Raw genomic sequence first — 23,588 nt, 5'->3', positions numbered from 1 at the left:
ATTACTCAAGAATTCACAGACGAACTGGCAAATCATTACACAACCAAAGAAGTCACATTAGACTTCTTTTTAAAACAAAGAAATACCACCAGCACCAACCCCTTTCCGAAAAATCCCTCCAAGAGTAGGCTAATTCAGCTCTGCATTTCTTCAAACAAATATCACAAAGTGAATATATGGATCTGATAAAAGCGAGCAGGCCTGCTGGCAGTCCATCTGACCCTTGCCTACCACAAGCCTTCAAGAACATTTGTCTAACTACCTCTTATGGCACACCAGTAAGATAAATGATCAACAATTCCTTAACAATGGGAAACTTTCCAGAAGACCTAAAAAAGGCATACATACACCTATTATCAAAGAAAACCAACCTGGACCCACTTGACCCCGACAACTACAGATCAATTACAAATGGAGCTTTTCTGGGTAAACTGATAGAAAGAGTAGCATTTGCCCAGATATCACAATTCATTGAAAATAGTTCCATACTGTCTGACTTCCAAACAGGATTACGTCGAGGAAGAAGCACAGAATCTGCCTTCATCACCATCTGTGATGACCTCAAGAACACCGTAGACCGAAACGAGGTTGCTGCACTACTTCTTTAGGACTTCCCAGCTGCCTTTGACACATATGACCATGACACTCTGATACAAAGACTCTACGAAGCCAGCATACAAGGGGCTGCTCTCGACTGCATCACATTCTACCTTCAAAACAGAACAAATGTCATCCATTCTTTCCCTTTTTCATCCAAACCGTACTTCACAAAAGCAGGTGTCCCTCAAGGCTCTATCACCTCACCCAGCTTTTCAATATCTACTTGAAGTATTTACCAGCAATGATCAATTAATTTCACCTCACATGCTATAACTATGCAGATGACACACAAATACTCCTTAAAAGGGAAACCCCCAAAGACATTGGAAACTCTAAAATTTTCTGTTGCATCAGAGCGGTTGATCAGTGGATGACATGAAGCAATCTCAAATTGAATGTTTCCAAAACGGAAATACTCACATGTGGCATTTGAAAAAATTATGACCCACTTGCCAGCTGGCCCGATGATCTGGAAACACTTCCTAAAGTATCTAAGGAAGTAAGAAGCCTTGGAATTATCATGGACTTCAAGCTATCAATGAATGCCCAAGTGAATGAATTAGCAAGATCAAGTTTCATTACTATGAAATCTTTGTGATGCATCTTTCCCCACCTGGAATTTCCACATAAGGTGCAGACTGCTATCTTTCTTGTGCTGTCTAAACTTGATTATGCCAATGGCCTCTACTACAGAAAATCTTTATGAACTATGAAAAGACTACAACGGATTCAGAACTCTACTGCCAGACTACTCCTGCATGTAAGGTCACAATCCCACTTCTCCCTGGCTTTGAGAGCCCTACATTGGCTACCAGCTGCCAGATGATCCAATTTCAAGCTGTTTTGTATCACCCACAATGCAATACATGGAATAGGGCGGCTTTTCACCAAGAGTAAATTCACCAAATTCATTCAACTAAGGAACCTCCACTCCAGATTGGCACCTCGCCTCAAAATCCCACCATACAAACAAAAACATAGGTGGCATATCCTTCCCCGTTTAAGCAGCCAAGCTATGGATTTCATTTCCCCCCAAACATAAGATTCACGGATAACCATCTTATCTTCAGAAGACTACTCAAGAGTTGGCTCTTCCCTACATAACCAGCATAGCCAAACACAAATGTACAGCATATTGCTGTGTACATAGGCATTTAATTTGATTAGGTGTATGTATCTAGATATGTGTATTTATTTGTTTAAATATGTATAATAATTATGTTTATAAACATATAGATACTCTTTAGGTCGACTTAATAAATATACATATTGCTTATGGTTATGTTAGTCTAAGCTTAGCATGTATATAGGTCACAGCATAGTTTTCATATAAATTATTTGACTAGATACTTATGGTGCTCCGTTTATCTATCCCAATATGTACATTCTATCATATTTATCTACAATTGTTATTAAATTATGGAAAAGAAAAAGAAAAAAACACACACAAACACTTTAGCTTAAAGTACAGCAACGCCTGAAAATGTGAGTTTATTAAATACAACTTAAATCTTGATATATTACCTTCCTTATTCCATGTTCTTATTCCATGCATCTAAATATTTATTACTTTACTTCTACTGTTAAAAAACCAAATAAACACATTTACGTCCCTCCAATGCACAACCCTATGTTTCACTCAATACCTCACTCAGTATATCCTCTACCTCCACTCTCTGACTCATCCGAAAACTCCAAAATAACCCATTCTACTACTATGATCTCCAAAATAACCCTTTATAGACTCGTCCTTCCTCTATCCTTCCTTGCATCACCCCAAACCTCGTTTTACTAATAAGATCTCCCAAACAACCCTTTCTAAATTCTTCCCTCGTGTATCCCTCCTTGGACATATCTGAGACCTCATTTTACTACTAGGACCTCCCTAAACCATTTATAGTCTCTACCCTTCCTTCCTCCATCTCTTCTTTGCGAATCCCAAATCTCATACTATTACTATGATCTCCTAATAAACATTTCTAGGCTGTTCCCTCTTCTATCCCTCCATTATCTTTTTCAATCCAACTAACAGATTCACATGACCACAACTTAAATGAATTCATACTTCCCTATACTAATTCACCGCTAATTCTAAAGGGATCTGGAGTAGCGTGCTACTCGGTGAAAAGCACTTCGACGGCTTGTCAGGGGTAGTAAGTGCTATGTATATGCAATTACAATTAAATGATACAGCAGCAGAAATTTCTGTGTGAAACTAAAACACGTATAATTCCAGTGAGGCTGGTAACTGCTGGTAGAAACCATCAGAATTAAGAAGCATCTCGCAATGAGGGCCATAAATTGTTTTTAGACATACCCAATATTATCATTAGATGCCTTACTTTTTGCAAAGATCTACTAGTGCCACTGCTAAGTCATAAAACGAGAATGCAATTTGTATAAAGCATTCTGAGCACCTTGTGCAGATGATGTTTAAATGCACATAGAATTATTAAGAACTACAAATGAAGCATCATATGTGAGTGAAATCTCCCAAATTTCAAACACTTTGTCTGTCTTAGATGCATCTTGCGCAGGGGTAGAAAACAATAGTTCTTAATATTTATTGATCTACTTATCTGTTCCTGGGCGTGCGTATAAGACAAGACCTGGTGGAATCGAATTTGGTCTGCTGTGCATGTCCTCAGTACTGTGCGGTTCATGTGTAGTGCGAAACAATCATACAGTGAAGTCATTCATTCAGCAGAAGGTCCTTCTCTGCTCGAGGGAGAGAGGATAGTTCACTCGGCACCAGTGTAGTCACGTCTTAAAACCATTTTCACATTCTTACTTCCAGTCCCTTCCCTGTACATTTTCATGAGCTTCAAGCTTAAATCTCCCATTTTGGTGCCTTACTCTATGGACAAGGCCTGCTCCAAGAGAAAATTCAATTTGTGATGTATGTTATGCCAGGATATTATTAACAATGAAAATTTGTAACAATATTTATATGGGCTGAAAACAGTAAACTACTGCACTTGCTGCAACATGTAAATAATGACCCAGTTGCCTGCTGGATACCTGCATTTGTGACTGTCTTGTTTAGTAGTAAAATTGAGCAATAATCTGGGTTTATTGGGGTCCCTAGAGCTTTTGGCCCCAGTGCCACTGTCATGCACTTCCTAAAAATACATAGGAGCTGCGCGTTTGTTGGACAACATAAACTAAGGGATTGATGTCTAGACTGATTCCAGACACCCCCACAGGATATGTTTCTGAAGGGCACTGCAATCCTACTCATGTGCCATGTATATTCTTCCCGGGTAATTCAGATAAACATTCCCCCGGCGTCCAGCGCACGGGGCTCAGAGTGGGTATGAGAAGAAGGTTCACGGGGGATTGACTTCACCTCCCCAGGCCTTTTTACTTCACTTCAAAGGATCCACAATCTCCTTTAGAACATAACAAAAGATTAATTCCTTCCTTTAGCCGAGCGGCGCGCAACCCTCGTCTTCGGCAGTCCTTTAGTGTGAGCCTCACACTAAAGGACTGCCGAAGACGGAGAATGTTTACCTGAATTACCCGGGAAGAATATACATGGCACATGAGTAGGATTGCAGTGCCCTTCAGAAATCCCATAAAGGCAACACACAGATTTTTGCAGCTAGTCCCGAGGAAGACCCCATCACAACGGTTTAATTATCGCGTTCATTCAGGGGTCGAAACATCAACGCTTTAATGACAAGTGTAGCTGATCACCCAGGATATCAAATTAATTACTAGAGTAATCTCCCACTGGGCTGATATTCTTTTTTCCTTTCTTTTCGCACTGTGTTCAAATATAACTTTTCTATGTAATGTATATTTATGTATTCTGTGGAACGTTTTTGTGACATGTAAATATTTCATTGTATGTGCACTTTGTAGTCTTTAATGTAAGTCAAAAGAGAGATTCTGTGTGTATGAAAATACATGTAACGTGATAAATATACACTATTCTTCTTAAAACAGATAAAATATTGTTGGACATAAGTTATGAGTATTGCGTTTTGTAGTTTGGACAAAAGGTTCTCCCCCTTCTTTTCTCATTTGTTGATTGCTCTCATTTACTTAAAGAGACATAATTTACTAAAGTTCATTGGATTTTTTAGAGTGGCAGAACCACTGTTTTACTTATACTGCTAAATCCCCAGGTTCTGCACCCGACTGGGTTTCCCCATTGTTGTATATTGGTTTATTCCAGTATAAAACATGTTTTCTGCGACAATCAATAGACAGAAGCAAACGTAAAAGATTAAAAGCACCAACAGAGTAAACAGTAGATACGTTTCTACCATGGTGCTAAGCAACAAATATATGGAGGCATATCATAAAAACAGTAGTCGTAATGTACTCCTATGATGTGGACCCTACTTAAGTGTACCTAGCATGTAGGCGGGTGTATAGCCGAGAATCCCCTAGGAAAGAGCCAATCCCATTACCTGATGGGAGAGAATGAAGAACCAGCGTGCAGGGACCTCTGTGCCAGTGTCAGCGTAGAATCGTCTCCTCTAGTTACCTAGCGAAGGTGCAGTTCTTTTATACCAAAAAGGTAGCTTCGGGGTTTCTATCACAATGGATATGTTGTGAGTACGATTATGTAAATGAGCCTAAACCAATAATTGTAACTATGCAAATTAGCCCTGCCACCCAAGGATGAAGATGATGATGACTATTGTACAGAGTCTGTTAATCCTGTTATGTCCTTCATGTGCAGGGGATTAAGATATGATGTTAAGAATACTTATGCATTAAATGAGGGTAGAGGCAAGGAAACAACAATCGACATTTATTCAGCAAAAAACTGGGTAAAAGTCATTCCTAGAACCGTTAAGCAGAGCAAGGTAGGACTAATGTAGGTAAAAGTTAGTTTTGCTAATTAGGCCTAGGTTAGGGAACACAACACCACTGCACCTGCTGCACCATTCAAATTAAGTCCCTTTTAACTGCAAGGTAACTGCAATCGTGGCTGCCTGTTTAGTAGTCAAATATAGCAATTTTATGAGTTTACAGAAGTCCTGACAACTTTTAGGCCCAGTTCTACTGCTCCTGCTGCATCATTCAAATCGTGACCCTGTTGTCTGCTAGGTAACTGCACTTGTGGTTGCCTGTTTAGGAATTAAAATATAGCAACATTGGATGTTTTGTAGGGTGCCTGGAGATTTTGTTCTCGGTGCCACTGCACCTGCTGCACTATTGAAATCATGACCCTTGTGCTTACTAGATAACTGCATTTATGATTGCCTGTTTAGTTTGAAAATATAGCAATATTAGGTGTTTATAGGAGTGCTGACAACTTTTATGCCTGTTGCCACTGCACCTGCAGCACCATTGAAATTACGACCTTGTTGTCTGCTAGATAACTGCACTTGTGACTGCCTGTTTAGTAGTAAAATATAGCACTATTTGGTGTTTAGTGTAGTTATGACAACTTTTGGTCCCGGTGCAGCTGCACTACTTAAATTAAGCGTGTTTCAACTGCAAGGTAACTGCATTTGAGACTGTCTGTTTAGTAGCAAAATATAGCAATCATAGGTGTTTAGTGGAGTTCTGACAACTTTTTGACCCAGTGCTACTGCACCTGCTGCACCATTTTAATCATGACCCTAGTGCCTGAAAGATAACTGCACTCGTGGCTGCTTATTTAGTTGTAAAATGTAGCAATAACAAGAGTTTAGTGGGGTGCCTGGAGTTTTTGGTCCTGGTACCACTACTGCACTAGTTAAACCATGACCATATAGTCTGCAAGGTAAATTAGTTTAAAATGTTAGCAATAATCTAGGTTTAGTGGGGTCCCTAAAGCTTTTGGCCCCAGTGCTGCTGCACCTGCCTCACCATTCAAATCAAGTCCCTTTTAACTGCAAGGTACCTGCAATTGTGACTGCCTGTCTAGTAGTCAAATATAGAAATATAATGTGTTTAGAGGAGTTCTGACAACTGTTGGGTCTAGTGCTATTGCACCTGCTGCACCATTCAAATCATGACAGTGTTGTCTGCAAGGTAACTGCACTTGTGGCTGTCTGTTTAGTAGTAAAATATAGCATAGCTCTTGTATATTAAGTCTATTTTTAATGTGCATGTTTATTACAGCATTTATAATTTGATCATAATGACCAAATAGATTAAGTTGAACAAATCAATCTGATAATGCCTCCAAAGTGCAAAAAAAGGTACTGAGGCATGAATAGGAGATGCCATAAACGTTCTCAGGCTAAAGCATCTGCTTTACACAGCGAAGTAATAAAAAGCAAGCATTCCAGCATAGAAGCGTAGAAGCTTTCTGCCTTTTCGATGGGAAGAGATCTTGACGGTGAATGGAGCTTAAACAGTGTGAGCAGCTTGGGTAGAAGTATCCTAAATGCGTGCAGCCAGTGGTAGTTAAGGAAAAACAAAAGTTCCACACAAAAGCATATGAACATAGTGATTATAGGTGCTTATTTACAAGCTCCTTGCGCCGCGGTTGCGTCACTTTTAAAATGTGAAATAGTGACGTACTGGCGGCGCAAGGGACTTGTATATAAGACCCATAGGGGTAGATTTACAAGCCCCTTGCGGCACTTTTGCGTCACTTTTAACAGTGGTGCAAGGGGCTTGTAAAGTTACCCCATAGTCTGCTCTGCGGCTTGCGCCTGGCGCATAGCCCTTGATATATGTTCTGAACAACATAAAAGATGGCTCACTTTATGCCGTTTCAAGATAGCCCAGGATATTGTGTCCTATTTATTGTCTGAAAAAATGTAATGTAGTGTTCTAAATATCCACCTTGGCCCACACGTTTTTTGATGTTTGTAAAGAAAGACATATTAAGGAAAAATATTTTGATCAAATCCGTATTTTCTTTCCAATAGAAATTTCCCAAAAGGCAGCATCTCTGCGCCTGGGGTGTGACAGTGAGGAGGGCTCACTCGCTGGAGTTCGACTGTCGCTCCTGGATCACCTGGATTGGGGAAGGCCAAGTGAACACGAAACTGACCTGGCAGACCTGAGGGAATGGCCCTTTTCCTTCAATGACTCTGCAGGAAATCTGACAGAACGTGCCAGTGAGTTCGAGAACCTAAACTATCAAGGTAAGAGGTGTCCCTAAAGCAGTTTGCATTGCATACATCTGGTTTCTAAGTAAGGGGGTTTATGCTATGTGTATGTAGGTGCTTCCTTTACTCCACAGCGGTCATTGGTTGCATCGTGGCTTTTTAACAGTGCCCCTTTTAAATTTACAAAAATAATGTTTACCTTCCCTTGTAAAACTAGCTTATGAACTCTTCCATTCAATTCTTAATTTTATGTTTTTTTAAAACTTTGATTTAAAATCTTTGAAAGCTTTAAAAGTTTTCGATTGCATAAAGAAATATCCTGACCCCCAATAATCACACTATAAATAAGCATTGGCAAAGAAAATAGACTTGGGTTTTGTTTGTTTCATGAAAGTGCAAAATAAATGGTAATGGGGAATGGAGGGGAACTGGTGAATTTTAAATGACTATTGAATAGGGTAAATTATGGGTGAATAGAAAATGGATGGGGACTGGTGAACGGCGAGAGCATAAGAACTGGAGAAAGAATGGAACAGACAGGTGAATGGAGATAGAAAGGTAGAGAGAAGATATAGGGTGGAAGGTTAATAACTTGAATGGAGGTTGTATGTAGAGCGATGGGTGCGTGTGGGTGGATGTAGCAGAGAAGTTTTATTCACCCAGTGGAGAGCCACCAGACCCGGGCAATGCATGCATGTGAATACTAAGGAAATGGGAAGGGCATGCTCTCAGGACTGGGCAACGGAGCCACAACCCCCACTCACTGTTCCTCACCAACAGAAGGATTGGTTAATGTCCCAGGTGACAGCATCATAGGTAGAAGCAGTGCCCCCTCACTCATAAGTTAATACCTTACCTCTGTGTGACTTGCAATTTCAGAACACAAGGCCACAATATGTAGTCTGCTACCAGTAGCCCTCACTAGCATGCATCTCACGCCTTGCATCCACTTCACTCCTTATAACCATCCTCCATAATGCTGAAAGCAGAACCAGGTGGAAAGTACCACATCAATTCACTGTAGTAGCAGTGTAAGTTCTGCAACGGGATGTAGTATCAGACATGATCTTGGTACCCCTCTCTTCTCCTCTGCCCAATCTCCTGACTTGGCAGCCACTGACTCTTACACACAGGAAGACCAATGCCTCCTTCACTCAACCAGAAGTCCGCCTCCGAGCTTTGTTACAAACAAAGAAAAGGATTAGGGGCCCAGGATACAACCTCAGCTCCAGTACAAACCACTCCAGTGCTCCTGACCTTCATTATGCAATGACACTTAAACTGTAAACTTTAAAGGTATTCACCCCTTGATCACAAGACATTTTGATCTGTTGTCAGCTCACTTCTATGATCACGACCCAACCTGCAGTAAGGTTCTTTCCTTACATCCTTCCTACTGGCTCACATCATCCCTGAGCAGCTGGTTCGAAGTTCAAATGGCAAGGAAATGTAACTTTAGGCAGGGGGCCTTATAGCATTGCTGGCCCTCTTGGGTTATGAATAATTTTCATGCAGTGCAACTTAGCAAAGACAATGCTCTCTGCAGGCAACACTTGCTTCTTTCAGCTCCCACTCCATGTTAACTGTGGGAAAAATTCTCCCATCTACTGCGCAGCTGTTAGCCCCTAGCCTTCTGCTTGCTTCTACGTCACTGCATCTTTATTCCTGCAGTAACTAATTTCTTCTCCGTCATTCTTTGGTAAATAGGTATTTCCTGGTGCATCATGGCCTAGTGTCATTGAGTGTGTCTGTGACAGCATGGGTGCTCCAGTGGATGAGGAAAATGGAGGGCTGACGAAAGCCAACACTGCCACAATCGCCATATTTGCACTGGTCATCCCAGCTAGAGGCGCAACTCTTGCATGCACTGCTATGTGTATTAGAGTACTTTATTTAATGAGGGACAACCTATTTATCTAATTTACTGGCAGCGTCATCACATTTATCCTCACTTAGTGGGCATCTTTGTTGAGGGGTTCCAATTGTGGTACACCAGACTGTCTGTTTCAACAATGAGCACTCCAGAGGCTTTTCTGTGACACCCCATCACAGGGTGTAGAATATGTTTTTCCATGTGCGTTTTTATGTGGCTGTTCATAGCTACTTTCTTACTTTATAAGCTGTGCCTTTTTCTGTTTAAAAATAAAATGATACTCCCACATAGCAATGGCTGACAGGGGCAAATGTTCATTCTTTTGCACAATGCAAAGAAACTAAAAAGAATAGGAGTTTGCCTGGAGACCATCCTCATATGAATTTTACACATGCTGGTCACTCACAGCAGCTATGAGCAAGAACAGTTACACATGTCATTAAATGGCACTTCTGATCTAATTTCTCTCTTATGGGATATTCCGATATGCACACAATTCAAACCCTTGAATAAACTCTCTGATTCTTTGCTTCCAGCTGCTACTAGTCAAGGGTTCTACCACATCAGGACTGGCATAATCCTATCTGATTCCACTGCACTCCTATAGTATTACAATGGTCTGATGGAAGAGGCCTTAAATAATGTGATTCCTGTAATCCATCTATTCTAAAAGGTTCTCTTCATGTAAATAGTTTTCCTCAGCTTTAAGGAGCTAAGATTATATCTCAGAAAACTGAAAAAATGAAGCCTTTACTCAAATGAAATAGACAAAGTATCCTACTGTTATCAATTACACAAATACAACCATGGTATAAGAGCAGCTAAAGGAGATTTTGTGAATTGCAGGGTCTGCAACCACAAAACGATAATAAACAACTAGTCCTTTGTGGACCAGATGTTCACTAACAGAATTTACAATCTTTCATTCAAGGAAATTGAAGATCTGTTGACTAGGGTGCCGATCACGATCCGGTAAAAAAATTCCCCGTGCGACTCGTATCCGGTCTTTTTACCGTACGAATCGTATAAGTGCCGTACGAACTGGCAATCACGATTCGCATGGGAAAAAGACCATACGAATCGCATTGGGAATAATTCCCCACACGTCCTCGGGTCGGAAAAAGTGTCCGACACGTCCTCGTACGATTTACCGTACAAACGTGAAAAGCGAAGTCCGACCGGGGAATCACGATCCGTCCCGGGCGCCCGAATGTACAACCGTATGGTTAGAAGACCGTCCGCACCGAACTCATATAACAACCATGGAGACGTCCAAACAGGTGCCCGGTACGTGCCGTACTCCCCCCCCAGCCCCTGCATGTACGCGCCGTACCCCCCCAGCCCCCGCATGTACGCGCCGTACCCCCCCAGCCCCCGCATGTACGCGCCGTACCCCACCCAGCCCCCGCATGTACGCGCCGTACCCCCCCAGCCCCCGCATGTACGTGTCGAACCCCCCGGGGGGGGTACGACTCGAATGTACTCGGGTGTACATACACGGGGGGGTTCGACACGTACTCGGGTGTACATACACGGGGGGTTCGACACGTACTCGGGTGTACATACACGGGGGTTCGACACGTACATGTGGGGGCTGGGGGGGGTACGGCGCGTACATGCGGGGGCTGGGGGGGGGGTATGGCGCGTACATGCGGGGGCTGGGGGGGTATGGCGCGTACATGCGGGGGCTAGGGGGGGTACGGTGCGTACATGCGGGGGCTGGGGGGGTACGGTGCGTACATGCGGGGGCTGGGGGGGGTACGGCGTGTACATGCGGGGGCTGGGGGGGGTACGGTGCGTACATGCGGGGGCTGGAGGGGGGGTACGGCGCTTACCGGGCCCCCTACTCTGGTCGTTTCGCGCCGTACTTTGCATTTGCGGCACTTTTTGGGTGCCGTGAAAATATTGCCGTCCGGACTGCTGTCGGTTCGAATCGTAATTCCTGGGTCGTGAAACGCTGCCTAGAAGCGTCCCGACGTCACGTCGCAGCATTCCCGGATCACATTCGTATGCATATTTTCGTCGGTCGGTGTTTTTTACGATTCGTACGGAAATGGTGTTTCCATGCCTAATCGTAATTCCATGTTTGTAATGTTTTACAACCGGGTACGAGTCGGACGGAGAATACGCTCCGACCGACGGTTCGTACCCGGTTTTTACCGGATCGTAATCGGAACCTATGTGTAAACATTCTGGATCTCCTATAGATATCTGTCCTAGTAAAGTGTGAAAAGATCATTTTCCCATCAGTCCTGTTTTGAAAAACAATTTCAATGCCTTTCTTACATCAAGCTACTTAGGGGCCGATTCCGATCCGGGTCGGAAGGGCACCCAACGCAATCTGGCTGGAAAAACTACGCACCGTATGAGTGTTTTCCGCCCGACTCGTACAGCTGTACGAGCGAGCAAGTACGATGCGAGCTACATGAAATTCACCGACCGACTCGTTTCCGGGTCCAAACCGCTCCGTACGTCTCGGTCGGAAGCTAACCATGGCGTGCAATGGATGCGATTCACGACCGAGCCAGTACGATGCACGCGACGGGTGGTTGCATCGCATCGGACCCCCTGTCACCCGCAGCCCTACGACTCGGACACAGGGGGAGACCCATGGGTCTCCCCAACACAGGCATGTACGGTGCGGATGGCACCGATGCGTACTCACTGTAGGGGGCGCACTTGTCCGCGACGTACCCATTCAGTCAATGGGAGCCCATGTACGCGTCATACGACCGGCTCCCATTGACTTCTATGGGACTCTGACCGAACCGAGTCCGACAGCATACGGCCGCATCGTACACGCTCGGTCGGACTGCAGGACTCCGGCTCGGTCGGAAAACACTTTCTGACCCGGATCGGAACCGGCCCCTTACTGTTGGATTGTAAAAAAAGTAATTATCAAGTCTCTCCAAAAAAAAACATAGCTGGCTCCATTTTCTGGCAAACTTGCTACTTCCTCTCATTGCAAATCTGTTGAAAGAATAGTTACTTGCCATGTTTAATTGTTTGTTGAGGAAAGTTCCATCCTTTGACAAACCAGCTTTAGACCTGGATTTAATACTAAGTAACTGATAGCCTCAGTACTTGACAATCTAAGAATGGATATGGATGTGGTGGTGACAGAGCCCCGATGTTACTAGGCCAATCAGTGGTTTTAACACCTCCCATCATAAGATTGTACTTGGTCATCCTGTTGAGGCATTGTTTGAAGGAGCAGTACTCCAATGGATGGAATCCATTCTTTCTTATCATAATAGTCATTCAGTAAGTCGCCATTATTTCTTATTCTAGACTAACACCATGATGTATTCCACAGGGATTTTCACTCTTTTTTTATTGTAATATTCATATGAACCCCATAGCATATCTGCTGCATTAAATGGACATTACATGTTTAGGTATGCTGGTGATGACAATACATGGCAAAACTTCCCATCAACTTGAGAACTGCCCTGGGCCTCCACTTTGGCTGTGTGAATGGCAGCTTTTTCTTTTAAAGGAAACCTCTCTGAGATGGATGCCCTTCTCAATTGTAATGCTCCCAAATATTGAGATGGTAGGCTATGGCATATTTTTAATGGGTATCCACTATGGTGAGCAGTCTAAATATCGATAATTTAATTTCGACCTACCATAATATCGAGTCTAGAATATCGTAGGGACAGAATATCGATGTCAAGAATATCGATGGACAGAATATCGACCCTAAGGTAAGTAATATCGATTTTTGTTATATCGATGATAGTAATATCGAAGTTAGTAATATCGATATGAAATATATCGATAATACTAATATCCATGTCACTAATATCGATATTTATAATATTGTTATGTATTTTATTATGTATTTAATATGTATGTGTTAATTATTTTTTGTTAAGTGTTCTACTGTTATTAAAATATATGTCTACAATTTATATATGTTAATAATGTTTTTTTTAAAGATAATTTTGTGTTTTAGTACCGTAGCGGGTTGTGGGTTTATAGGGGAATAGGGTGGGAAGTAATTTAATTGTAATTAAGTAATATTTATATTTATTTATTGGTATTGATAATTATATTATTTTCAATTAAGTATTAATTGGTAATTAATTTTTATTAATTGGTAATTCGTTTTGAATAATTGATTAATTGTTAATTATATTATTGTTAATTAAGTATTAATTGGTAATTAAGTTTTTATTAATTGGTAATTAGTTTAGAATAATTGATTAATTGATAATTATGTTAACTGTATTATTTTATTATTTGAGTGTTTTGTGCGTTTATAGGGGAATAGTGTTGGAAGTAATTGAAATCTAATTAAGTAATTATTAAATTTGTAGTTGGGTATTGATAATTAATTAATTGTAGATTAATTATTAATTGGTAAATATTTAAAATGATACTTTTTTGGTTATGAAAAATAATTTATTGTTGATTAATAATCAATTGGTAATTAAATATGTTTAAATATTATTTAGTGATATTTCTAATTAATATATTAATAAGAAATTATTAATTGGTAATTAATGTATAATAATTATTATTTTGTGTAAAAAAAATATGTAATTGTTTAAGATTTTTTAATTGGTAATTAATGTTTGATAATTAATTTTTGGTATACAAAATGTAATTGTTCAATATTTTTAAATTGGTAATTAATATTCCTTAATTCTTATTTATTGGTATTTATTAATAATTTATTGCTAATTAATTATTTATTGGTAGTTATGTTTTTAATAAATATGTATTGGTATTTGTAAGTAATTTTGAGTTATTTAATAATTAAATTATTAATTATTTTAAATAATTATTTTATTTAAAAGTATGTTATTTCTAACTTCTAAGCTATCCAACACTTTCTCTACTGTTGCACTCTCTGGAGTTAGAATAGTAATTTTTACCCCTACGCAATCCAACACTTTCCCTACTGTTGCACTCTCTGGAGTTGGAGTACTAATTTGTACCCCTACGCTATCCAACACTTTCCCTACAGTTGCACTCTCTGGAGTTGGAATACTAATTGTTACCCTTACGCTATCCAACACTTTCCCTACTGTTGCACTCTCTGGAGTTGGAATAGTAATTGTTAGTCCTACGCTATCCAACACTTTCCCTACTGTTGCAGTCTCTGGAGTTGGAATAGTAATTTTTATCCCTACGCTATCCAACACTTTCCCTACTGTTGCACTGTCTGGAGTGGGAATCTCAATTTTTACCCCTACGCTATCCAACACTTTCCCCACTGTTGCACTCTCTGGAGTTGGAGTATTAATTTTTAACCCTACGCTATCCAACACTTTCCCTACTGTAGCACTCTCTGGAGTTGGAATAGTAATTTTTACACCTATGTTATCCAACACTTTCCCTACTGTTGCACTCTCTGGAGTTGGAATAGTGATTTTTACCCCTGCGCTATCCAACACTTTCCATACTGTTGCACTCTCTGGAGTTGGAATAGTAATTGTTACCCCTACGCTATCCAACACTTTCCCTACTGTTGCACTCTCTGGAGATGGAATAGTAATTTTTACCCTTACGCTATCCAACACTTTCCCTACTGTTGCACTCTCTGGAGTTGGAGTACTAATTTTTACCCCTACGCTATCCAACACTTTCCCTACTGTTGCACTCTATGGAGTTGGAATAGTAATTTCTACCCCTACGCTATCCAACACTTTTCCTACTGTTGCACTCTCTGGAGTTGGAATAGTAATGTTTAACCCTACGCTATCCAACACTTTCCCTACTGTTGCACTCTGTGGAGTTGGAATAGTAATTTTTACACCTACGCTATCCAACACTTTCCCTACTGTTGCACTCTCTGGATTTGGAATATTAATTTTTACCCCTACGCTATCCAACACTTTCCCTACTGTTGCACTCTCTGGAGTTGGAATAGTGATTTTTACCCCTACGCTATCCAACACTTTCCCTACTGTTGCACTCTCTGGAGTTGGAATAGTAATTGTTACCCCTACGCTATCCAACAATTTCCCTACTGTTGCACTCTCTGGATTTGGAATAGTAATTTTTACCCCTACGCTATCCAGCACTTTCCCTACTGTTGCACTGTCTGGAGTGGGAATCTTAATTTTTACCCCTACGCTATCCAACACTTTCCCTACTGTTGCACTCTCTGGAGTTGGAGTACTAATTTTTACCCCTACGCTATCCAACACTTTCCCTACTGTTGCACTCTCTGGATTTGGAATAGTAATTTTTACCCCTATGCTATCCAACACTTTTCCTACTGTTGCACTCTCTGGAGTTGGAATAGTAATTTTTAACCCTACGCTATCCAACACTTTCCCTACTGTTGCACTCTCTGGAGTTGGAATAGTCATTTTTACCCCTACGCTATCCAACAATTTCCCTACTGTTGCACTCTCTGGATTTGGAATAGTAATTTTTACCCCTACGCTATCCAGCACTTTCCCTACTGTTGCACTGTCTGGAGTGGGAATCTTAATTTTTACCCCTACGCTATCCAACACTTTCCCTACTGTTGCACTCTCTGGAGTTGGAGTACTCATTTTTACCCCTACGCTATCCAACACTTTCCCTACTGTTGCACTCTCTGGATTTGGAATAGTAATTTTTACCCCTATGCTATCCAACACTTTTCCTACTGTTGCACTCTCTGGAGTTGGAATAGTAATTTTTAACCCTACGCTATCCAACACTTTCCCTACTGTTGCACTCTCTGGAGTTGGAATAGTCATTTTTACCCCTACGCTATCCAACACTTTCTCTACTGTTGCACTGTCTGGAGTGGGAATCTTAATTTGTACCCCTACGCTATCCAACACTTTCCCTACTGTTGCACTCTCTGGAGTTGGAATAGTAATTTGTACCCCTACGCTATCCAACACTTTTCCTACTGTTGCACTCTCTGGAGTTGGAATAGTAATTTTTAACCCTACGCTATCCAACACTTTCCCTACTGTTGCATTCTCTGGAGTTGGAATAGTAATTTTTATCCCTATGCTATCCAACACTTTTCCTACTGTTGCACTCTCTGGATTTGGAATAGTTATTTTTACCCCTTCGCTATCCAACACTTTCCTTACTGTTGCACTCCCTGGAGTCGGAATAGTAATTTATACCTCTACATTATCCAACACTTTCCCTACTGTTACACTATCTGGAGTGGATATAGTAATTTTTAGCCCTGCGCTATCCAAAATGTTCCTTTATGTTGTTTTTTTGGGAGCTGGAGTAGTAGTTTTATTGTCTCTGCTATTTAATATTTATTTTTAATATTTTAGCTAATGTAGTATATAATGAATTTTAACAATCTTTAAATTAAATGTAATTTTGTAAATTTGTTATACATAATTATTTAATTGTTATTTATGTTATTGTTTTATGTGTGTAATGTGTTTGCAATTTTTAAATAATTTATAATTTATTACAATAATTATAAAAACATTATTAAGTAAGTATATATATTATATATTATATGTATATGTTTAATTCATTTTTTATTAAATTATATTGATTAATTATTAATTTTTAACATTATTAAATATATTTAATTATGTTTATTTTATTTATAAGTATTATTATGTTTATTTAACATATTTTTTGTAACAAAAAAAACAATATTTTTAAAAACGATATTTTTGACATCTATATATTTTTTTCGATATTTTTGCACTTACCATGTTGTAGATAGGATGTCGATATTCTTGACATCGATATTTGTGTTGCGATATTTTTGTAGGTCAATTTTCTGACCTTCGAAATTTTCTCAGAGATCCATCCACCATAACTGTCTACGATTGTAAATAAATCTAGGAGTGCTTATTTACTCTGATTTTCCCCTCAATACGCAGATTACAGTGGTTTCTAAATCTTGCTTCTTTCAATGAAACATTCTTCAGAGAATCTTTCCTTTTTTGTCTCTCTTTCACAGGATCATGGTTACAAGCACCTTCATCCATGCACGTTTGTTTCTTTATTGTGTTCTTATAGGGACATACAACAATTTTTAAAATAGTTTTCAGTGTTCTCAAAATGCCGCTGATTGCTCTACTTCTAATCTCAGACACTTTGACCTAATTTCTGGAAAATTTCAACAGCTTAATTAGCTTCCTATTAAAAAAATAATTAGGGTAAGATGAATTATTAAACAGGCCGCAAACACTTTTTGCAACTTGAAGAGGTTACTTTATAGAGATATCTGCACTGTTAATTTGTGACTCTTTTGTTCATTTGCAAATCCATAGACAGTTCAGGAATACAAATAAAAGAACACACCATTGCACTACAATGCCTTTCCTCCCATTGGCCATTGCAGAATCGCAAACATGGCTGTGAATCTTATTGGCTGGCCATCACAGAAAAGGTTCTATTGCAACTGCCATTGCTCAACTTGGTGCACCTAGCACTGTACTGAGAAAAAGGGCATAAAGAGACCAGGGTGATCCAAAGTCAAACAATAGTTAAAGTGAAGTTGCATTTAGCTTAAATTATAACACACTTACACATGTTTAATAAAAACTTACAAATTCACTGGAAAATACACAATTGAATTGAAGTTATAGTTCAGAATAAAAACGGAAAAATGCTGAAATCTGCTAGTTATGACTTGAATCTCAATTCATACCTAACACAACAGCCTTGCAAACCATAACTCACTCACCAAGTGCAAGATTCATGAACTTACTTTGATGTGACATATACAATTGCAAATGTCATAGGCAACTGTACAGATGAACTTATTTATCATGTTACCATGAAATAGCACATACAAACATATACATACACATTACCTCATCACTGTGAATGAGATAACTATGAATTATTGTTTTGGTATTGTTATTTATTTATATTGTGTGTTTAAATGTTATTATTTGTTAGTATAATTATCATTAGGTTACAAGCATCTCATTTGATGTGAGAATTAAGGTATGCATGGCTGTTGTAGGAGTTATAAGTCTTGGTCCTCACCATAACGTTCTGATTTCGATGAGTTTCTAATGTTTTTTGAACCAGTGTTTAGGTGCATAACCAAAGCTAACTATAAGTTCACGTTGAATTTGTCAGCAAATTTGTGAACAAACACTTTGGTGCCGATTAGGATCCTGGAAAAAATTTCCCCAACCGAATTGAATCTGGACTTTTTTCCGTACAAATGGTAAAAGCGCCGTACAAACTGCCAAGTACGATTCGTATGGGAAAAAGTCCATACAAATCACATTGGGAAAATTCCCCCACACGTCCTCGGGTCGGGAAAAGTCTCCGACACGTCCCCGGACATTTTTACGTACAAATGGGAAAACTGAAGTCCCAATGCGCAATTACGATCCGTCCCATCCGTCCGATTGTACAACTGTATGGAAAAAAGACCGTCCGGAGCGAACTCCCATAGCAACCATGGAGATGTCCAAACAAGTGCCTGGTACGCGCCGTAACCCCCCCCCCGCCCCCGTATGTACGGAGTGTACCCCCCAGCCCCCCGTATGTACGGAGCATACCCCCGTACCCCCAGCCCCCCGTATGTACGGAGCATACCCCCGTACCCCCCAGCCCCCCGTATGTACGGAGCATACCCCCCAGCCCCCCGTATGTACGGAGCGTACCCCCCACCCCCGTATGTACGGTGAGGACCCCCAGCGCTACGCGCTGGGGGTCTGCACCGTACATATGCGGGTGGGGGTACGCTCCGTACATACGGGGGGCTGGGGGGTACGGGGGTATGCTCCGTACATACGGGGGGCTGGGGGGTACGCTCCGTACATACGGGGGGCTGGGGGGTATGCTCCGTACATACGGGGGTGGGGGGTATGGGGGTACGCTCCGTACATACGGGGGGCTGGGGGGTACGGGGTACACTCCGTACATACGGGGGGCTGGGGGGTACGCTCCGTACATATGGGGGGCTGGGGGGTATGCTCCGTACATACGGGGGTGGGGGGTATGGGGGTACGCTCTGTACATATGGGGGCTGGGGGGTACGGGGGTACACTCCGTACATACGGGGGGCTGGGGGGTGGTACGGCGCGTACCGGGCCCCCTAATCAGCTCGCATCGCTGCGTACTTAGCTTTTCCGGCACTTTTTAGGTGCCGTAAAAATTTTCCCATCCGGACTGCAGTTTGTGCGAATCGTAATTGCTGGTACGTAAAAACATGCCTAACTCCGTCCGGACGTCACGTCCGCCGTGTCCCGGATCACATTTGTATGTATTTTTCTGTCGGTTGGTCTTTTTTCCGAATCGTACGGGAATGGTGTTTCCGTACGAATCGTAATTGCATGTTTGTAAAGTTTTACAACCCGGTACGAGTCGGACGGAGAAAAAGCTCCGACCCACGGTTTGTACCGGGTTTTTCCAGGATCGTAATCGGCCCCTTTATCTGTTATATTTTCAGTAAATTTGTTATCATATTGTAAATCTCTATGTACGGAGATCTCCACATGTACATTTATCATTGATAATAGTCCTAGTGGTCTCTTCGTAAGAAAGTCACAACAATTCTGACATACATCAGAAACATATTGCAAGGAAAGGCCTCTACTCATTAACCTACCTTATTATCTACAATCATAATTATTCACTTTTGGCAACATCAAATACTTTTGACACTATCATTAGCAAAATCAGCCTTGTGTTAATGGAATTAATGATCAAGACAGGATCATAGCTTACCTCTCATTAATCTTATGTTGCTCGAAGGATACCTACAGTACTTATTGCACCATCTTTTACTCATTAAGTACATGAAATTGGTGTATTCCATTCTAAATGATGAGAGGTGTTCAAATAGGTATTGTAATAAAAAATTAAAAGTTTAAAGAACTAACCAAGTTCAAGGCATGTAGTAGTATGTAAGATGGCTGACTTGGATGTAGGAATGCTTACTTCCCAACTTTCACACTATGGGGGCTATTCACAAAGGTTAGATTTATTACTAATAAATGTAGTCATATACTTTTGAGTAACTTTTCTGCTTTGGTCTGTTCACAAAACCCGGGTGTACACTTACTCAAATTGCATATTTCTCCACCGCCTGAAACAGCGGTGGAGCCAAAAATTACGAGTGTAAGGTTACTACTTAATAAAGTTGTTTTTTTTGCTTTTCCATATGCTTTGCAATAGGGAGAGCTCCATCACCAGTATAGGAAAAAGTTTAAAAGTTTGATAAACTTAAGAAAAATATTGAAATTAATTTTCTGTAAATATTAATGCAAATTAGTTTTATATATTTATTTAAATGTAGAACCAAATAATTTTTTTGAAACATATTTTTAACATAATTGTAGATTAAAAGACTAATTAATGCAATGCATTTAATTAATGAAAATATATTTATTTACGTATTATTCTGAAAAAAATATTTCACTTACAGTAGCATTTGTAAATTAATTTACTATGTATAAAAATAATAAATATTATGGTATTCCGATCCTGTAAAACCCGGGTACAAATGGTCGTACGGAGCGTTTTCTCCGTACGACTCGTACCCGGGAATTCCACCGTACAAACCAGCAAGTACGATTCGTACAGAAATACAATTTCCGTACGAATCGTAAAAAACACCGTACGGCTAAAAAATACATACAATTCCGATCCTGGACAGCGCGTACGCGACGTCCGCACGGAGTCAGGCAGCGTTTTACGGACCAGCAAGTACGATTCGTACCTACAGCACTCCGCACGGCTATATTTTTACGGGAGCCAAAAAGTGCCGGAAAAGCTAAGTACGCTGCGATGCACGAGGAAAAGGGGGCCCGCTATGCGACGTACATGCCATCACCCACATCGTACGTGTCATCATGTATGGTGTGTACCCCAACATTGCATATGTATGGACCGTACCCCCCACCCCCTGTATGCACGGACCGTACCCCCCACCCCCGTATGTCCGCACCGTACCCCAGGCATACCCCCCACCCGCGTATGTCCGCACCATACCCCAGGCGTACTCCCCACCCACGTATGTCCGCACCGGACCCCAGGCATACCACCCACCCGCGTATGTCCGCACCATACCCCAGGCGTACCCCAATCCTCGCGTATGTATGGTTCCTACATACGCGAGGATTGGGTACGCCTGGGGTACGGTGCGGACATATGCAGGTGGGGGGTACGCCTGGGGTATGGTGCGGACATACGCTGGTGGGGGTACGCCTGGGGTATGGTCCGTACATACGGGGGGTGGGGGGTACGGTCCATACATACGGGTACGGTCCATACATACGGGGGGGTGGGGGGTACGGTGCGGACGTACGCGGGAGGGGTGGGAGGCTGGGGTGGCCGTACGACTCGTACCCCGGGCACAAGTGTACTCGGGGTAGGGGTCGTACAAAGTTTTCTCCGTACGGGGCCTTTTCCATGCGCTTGTGTTTTCGGACGGGCGGTACGGATCGTACTTGCGTGCTCGGACTTCAGTTTTACGAGTTGTAAGTAAACCTGTCCGGGGACGTCTCGTAGACTTTTCCCAAAGCGATTCGCATGTATTTTCCACGTACGAATCGTACTTCGCCGTTTGTACGGGACTTGTACGATTCAGCCGTGAAAAAATACGGATACGAGTCGTACGGGAAAAAAAAATCCAGGATCGGAATCGACCCCTATGAATTGAATTAATAATACGTACATTTTAATTATTTAAAATGAATTTAAAAATTAAAGTTAAAGAATTATAAATACATGTTATATAGTTAAAATATTACTATTTTTTCTAAATTATTAAGAATATTTTTTCATTAAACTAAATATATTTATAAATCGAAATGAATGTAATTTTGTTAATATTATTTCTAATGGAGCTTAATTTTTATGTCTGTGCCTGTTTTCTATAGGAGTGTGTTGTAGACCCTCCTGTGAGTGGCCAAGTATGGTGCTGGACTTACTCCAGGTAGTGCTGCTCTTACTGCCATTACTGCTTCAATTGGCATTTTTATTACTACTACTAATTCTACACCTGTAGCATCTGTTTCTTCGATAAATGCTTCTACTACTGTTATTACTAATATTAATGATTCTACTAGTACTGATACTACTACTAGTATTACTGCGAATCAAAATACTTCAGTTAGTATTTACACTACTGCTACATCTATCAGTCACTACTACTATTATTACTACTGCTAGAGCCGCTGTTGCCATGACTGCTAACACTACTACCATTGCTGCTACTACTAATACAGATACTATTATTAATTCTATTGCTTGAACTACTATTGCTACTGCTATTATTATTACTACTGTTGAACAGAGGAATTAAGAACAGCACTGCAATAAAGAAAAGCCAAGAAAGGCACAGAAACAAGGACAGTTTGCATTGGATATTTGAAAACATTGTCCAAAATGAAGGGCCTCATTACGATGTCGGTCAGAAAGGCTCCAAATCGCATTCGGTCTGACCGAACCTGTGTCAGAAGCCATGTTTCTGGCTAAATCGGAAACATTTCTGACCGACCGATTATGATGCAAAGTAGTCCATTGGCCATTTCAAATTGGTTCTGACCGTCATTCTGAGTCAGAGTCGGTCCAAGCCGAATCGTACAGCTCTACAGGCTGCGTTTCTGACTGACTGATTACGATGTTGGATTCCAACAGCCCTTCCGTCTCGGTCTGTCCGCCATGGATTGGCTGTCGGAAACTGACTTTGGGGGCCTGTAGCAGGCCCACCTTCACTCACAGGGCACCTGTTGGGATCTTGGGGATACCCATGGGACCCCTCTCTTCAACCATGCACAGTGTGGCAGGCACCATGCGCTGCCCGCCACAGGGCGCAAAGTTTTCCAGAACCTCCCCTTTTTGCAATTGAAGTCTGTGCTGTCGGTCGGACACAGGGTCCTATTGAAGTCAATGGGAGTCCGACTGAACGACCATCCTAATCGGTCGGTCGGATTCCCCGAGCCCGGGTTGGTAGGAAACCATTCCGACAAGGAGTCGGTTGGAATGGTTTCCAACCGACATCGTAATGAGGCCCTAAGTGTGCCAACTCTGACAAAAAAATTGAAGAAACACACCTATGTATCCCAACATAATGGACACTTCAGTCATAGTACCAACTTTCAAGAAGGGAGATTGACATGATGCACCTGTGATTCTCAAAACTTATTTGAACGTTGGTCCACAACAGATTTATGGACTAGATATAGGAA

At 41.2% G+C, this 23,588-nt stretch overlaps 1 protein-coding gene across 1 annotated transcript in view; it reads left to right on the top strand.

The window, feature by feature from the left end:
- Window positions 1-23,588, top strand: part of LOC146855442 (uncharacterized) — a 181,448-nt gene that overhangs the window by 105,720 nt on the left and 52,140 nt on the right. The window contains exon 4 of the mRNA XM_085650608.1: window positions 7,428-7,646. Coding sequence (XP_085506734.1) covers window positions 7,428-7,646 — 219 coding nt within the window. The remainder of the gene's footprint in view (window positions 1-7,427; window positions 7,647-23,588) is intronic.

This window comes from Triturus cristatus, chromosome 4_1, assembly GCF_964204655.1.
Source record: "Triturus cristatus chromosome 4_1, aTriCri1.1, whole genome shotgun sequence".
In the NCBI taxonomy this organism is placed as follows: domain Eukaryota; kingdom Metazoa; phylum Chordata; class Amphibia; order Caudata; family Salamandridae; genus Triturus; species Triturus cristatus.
Note: the sequence above shows the minus strand (reverse complement) of the source record. Positions and strands in the feature narration are given on the sequence as shown.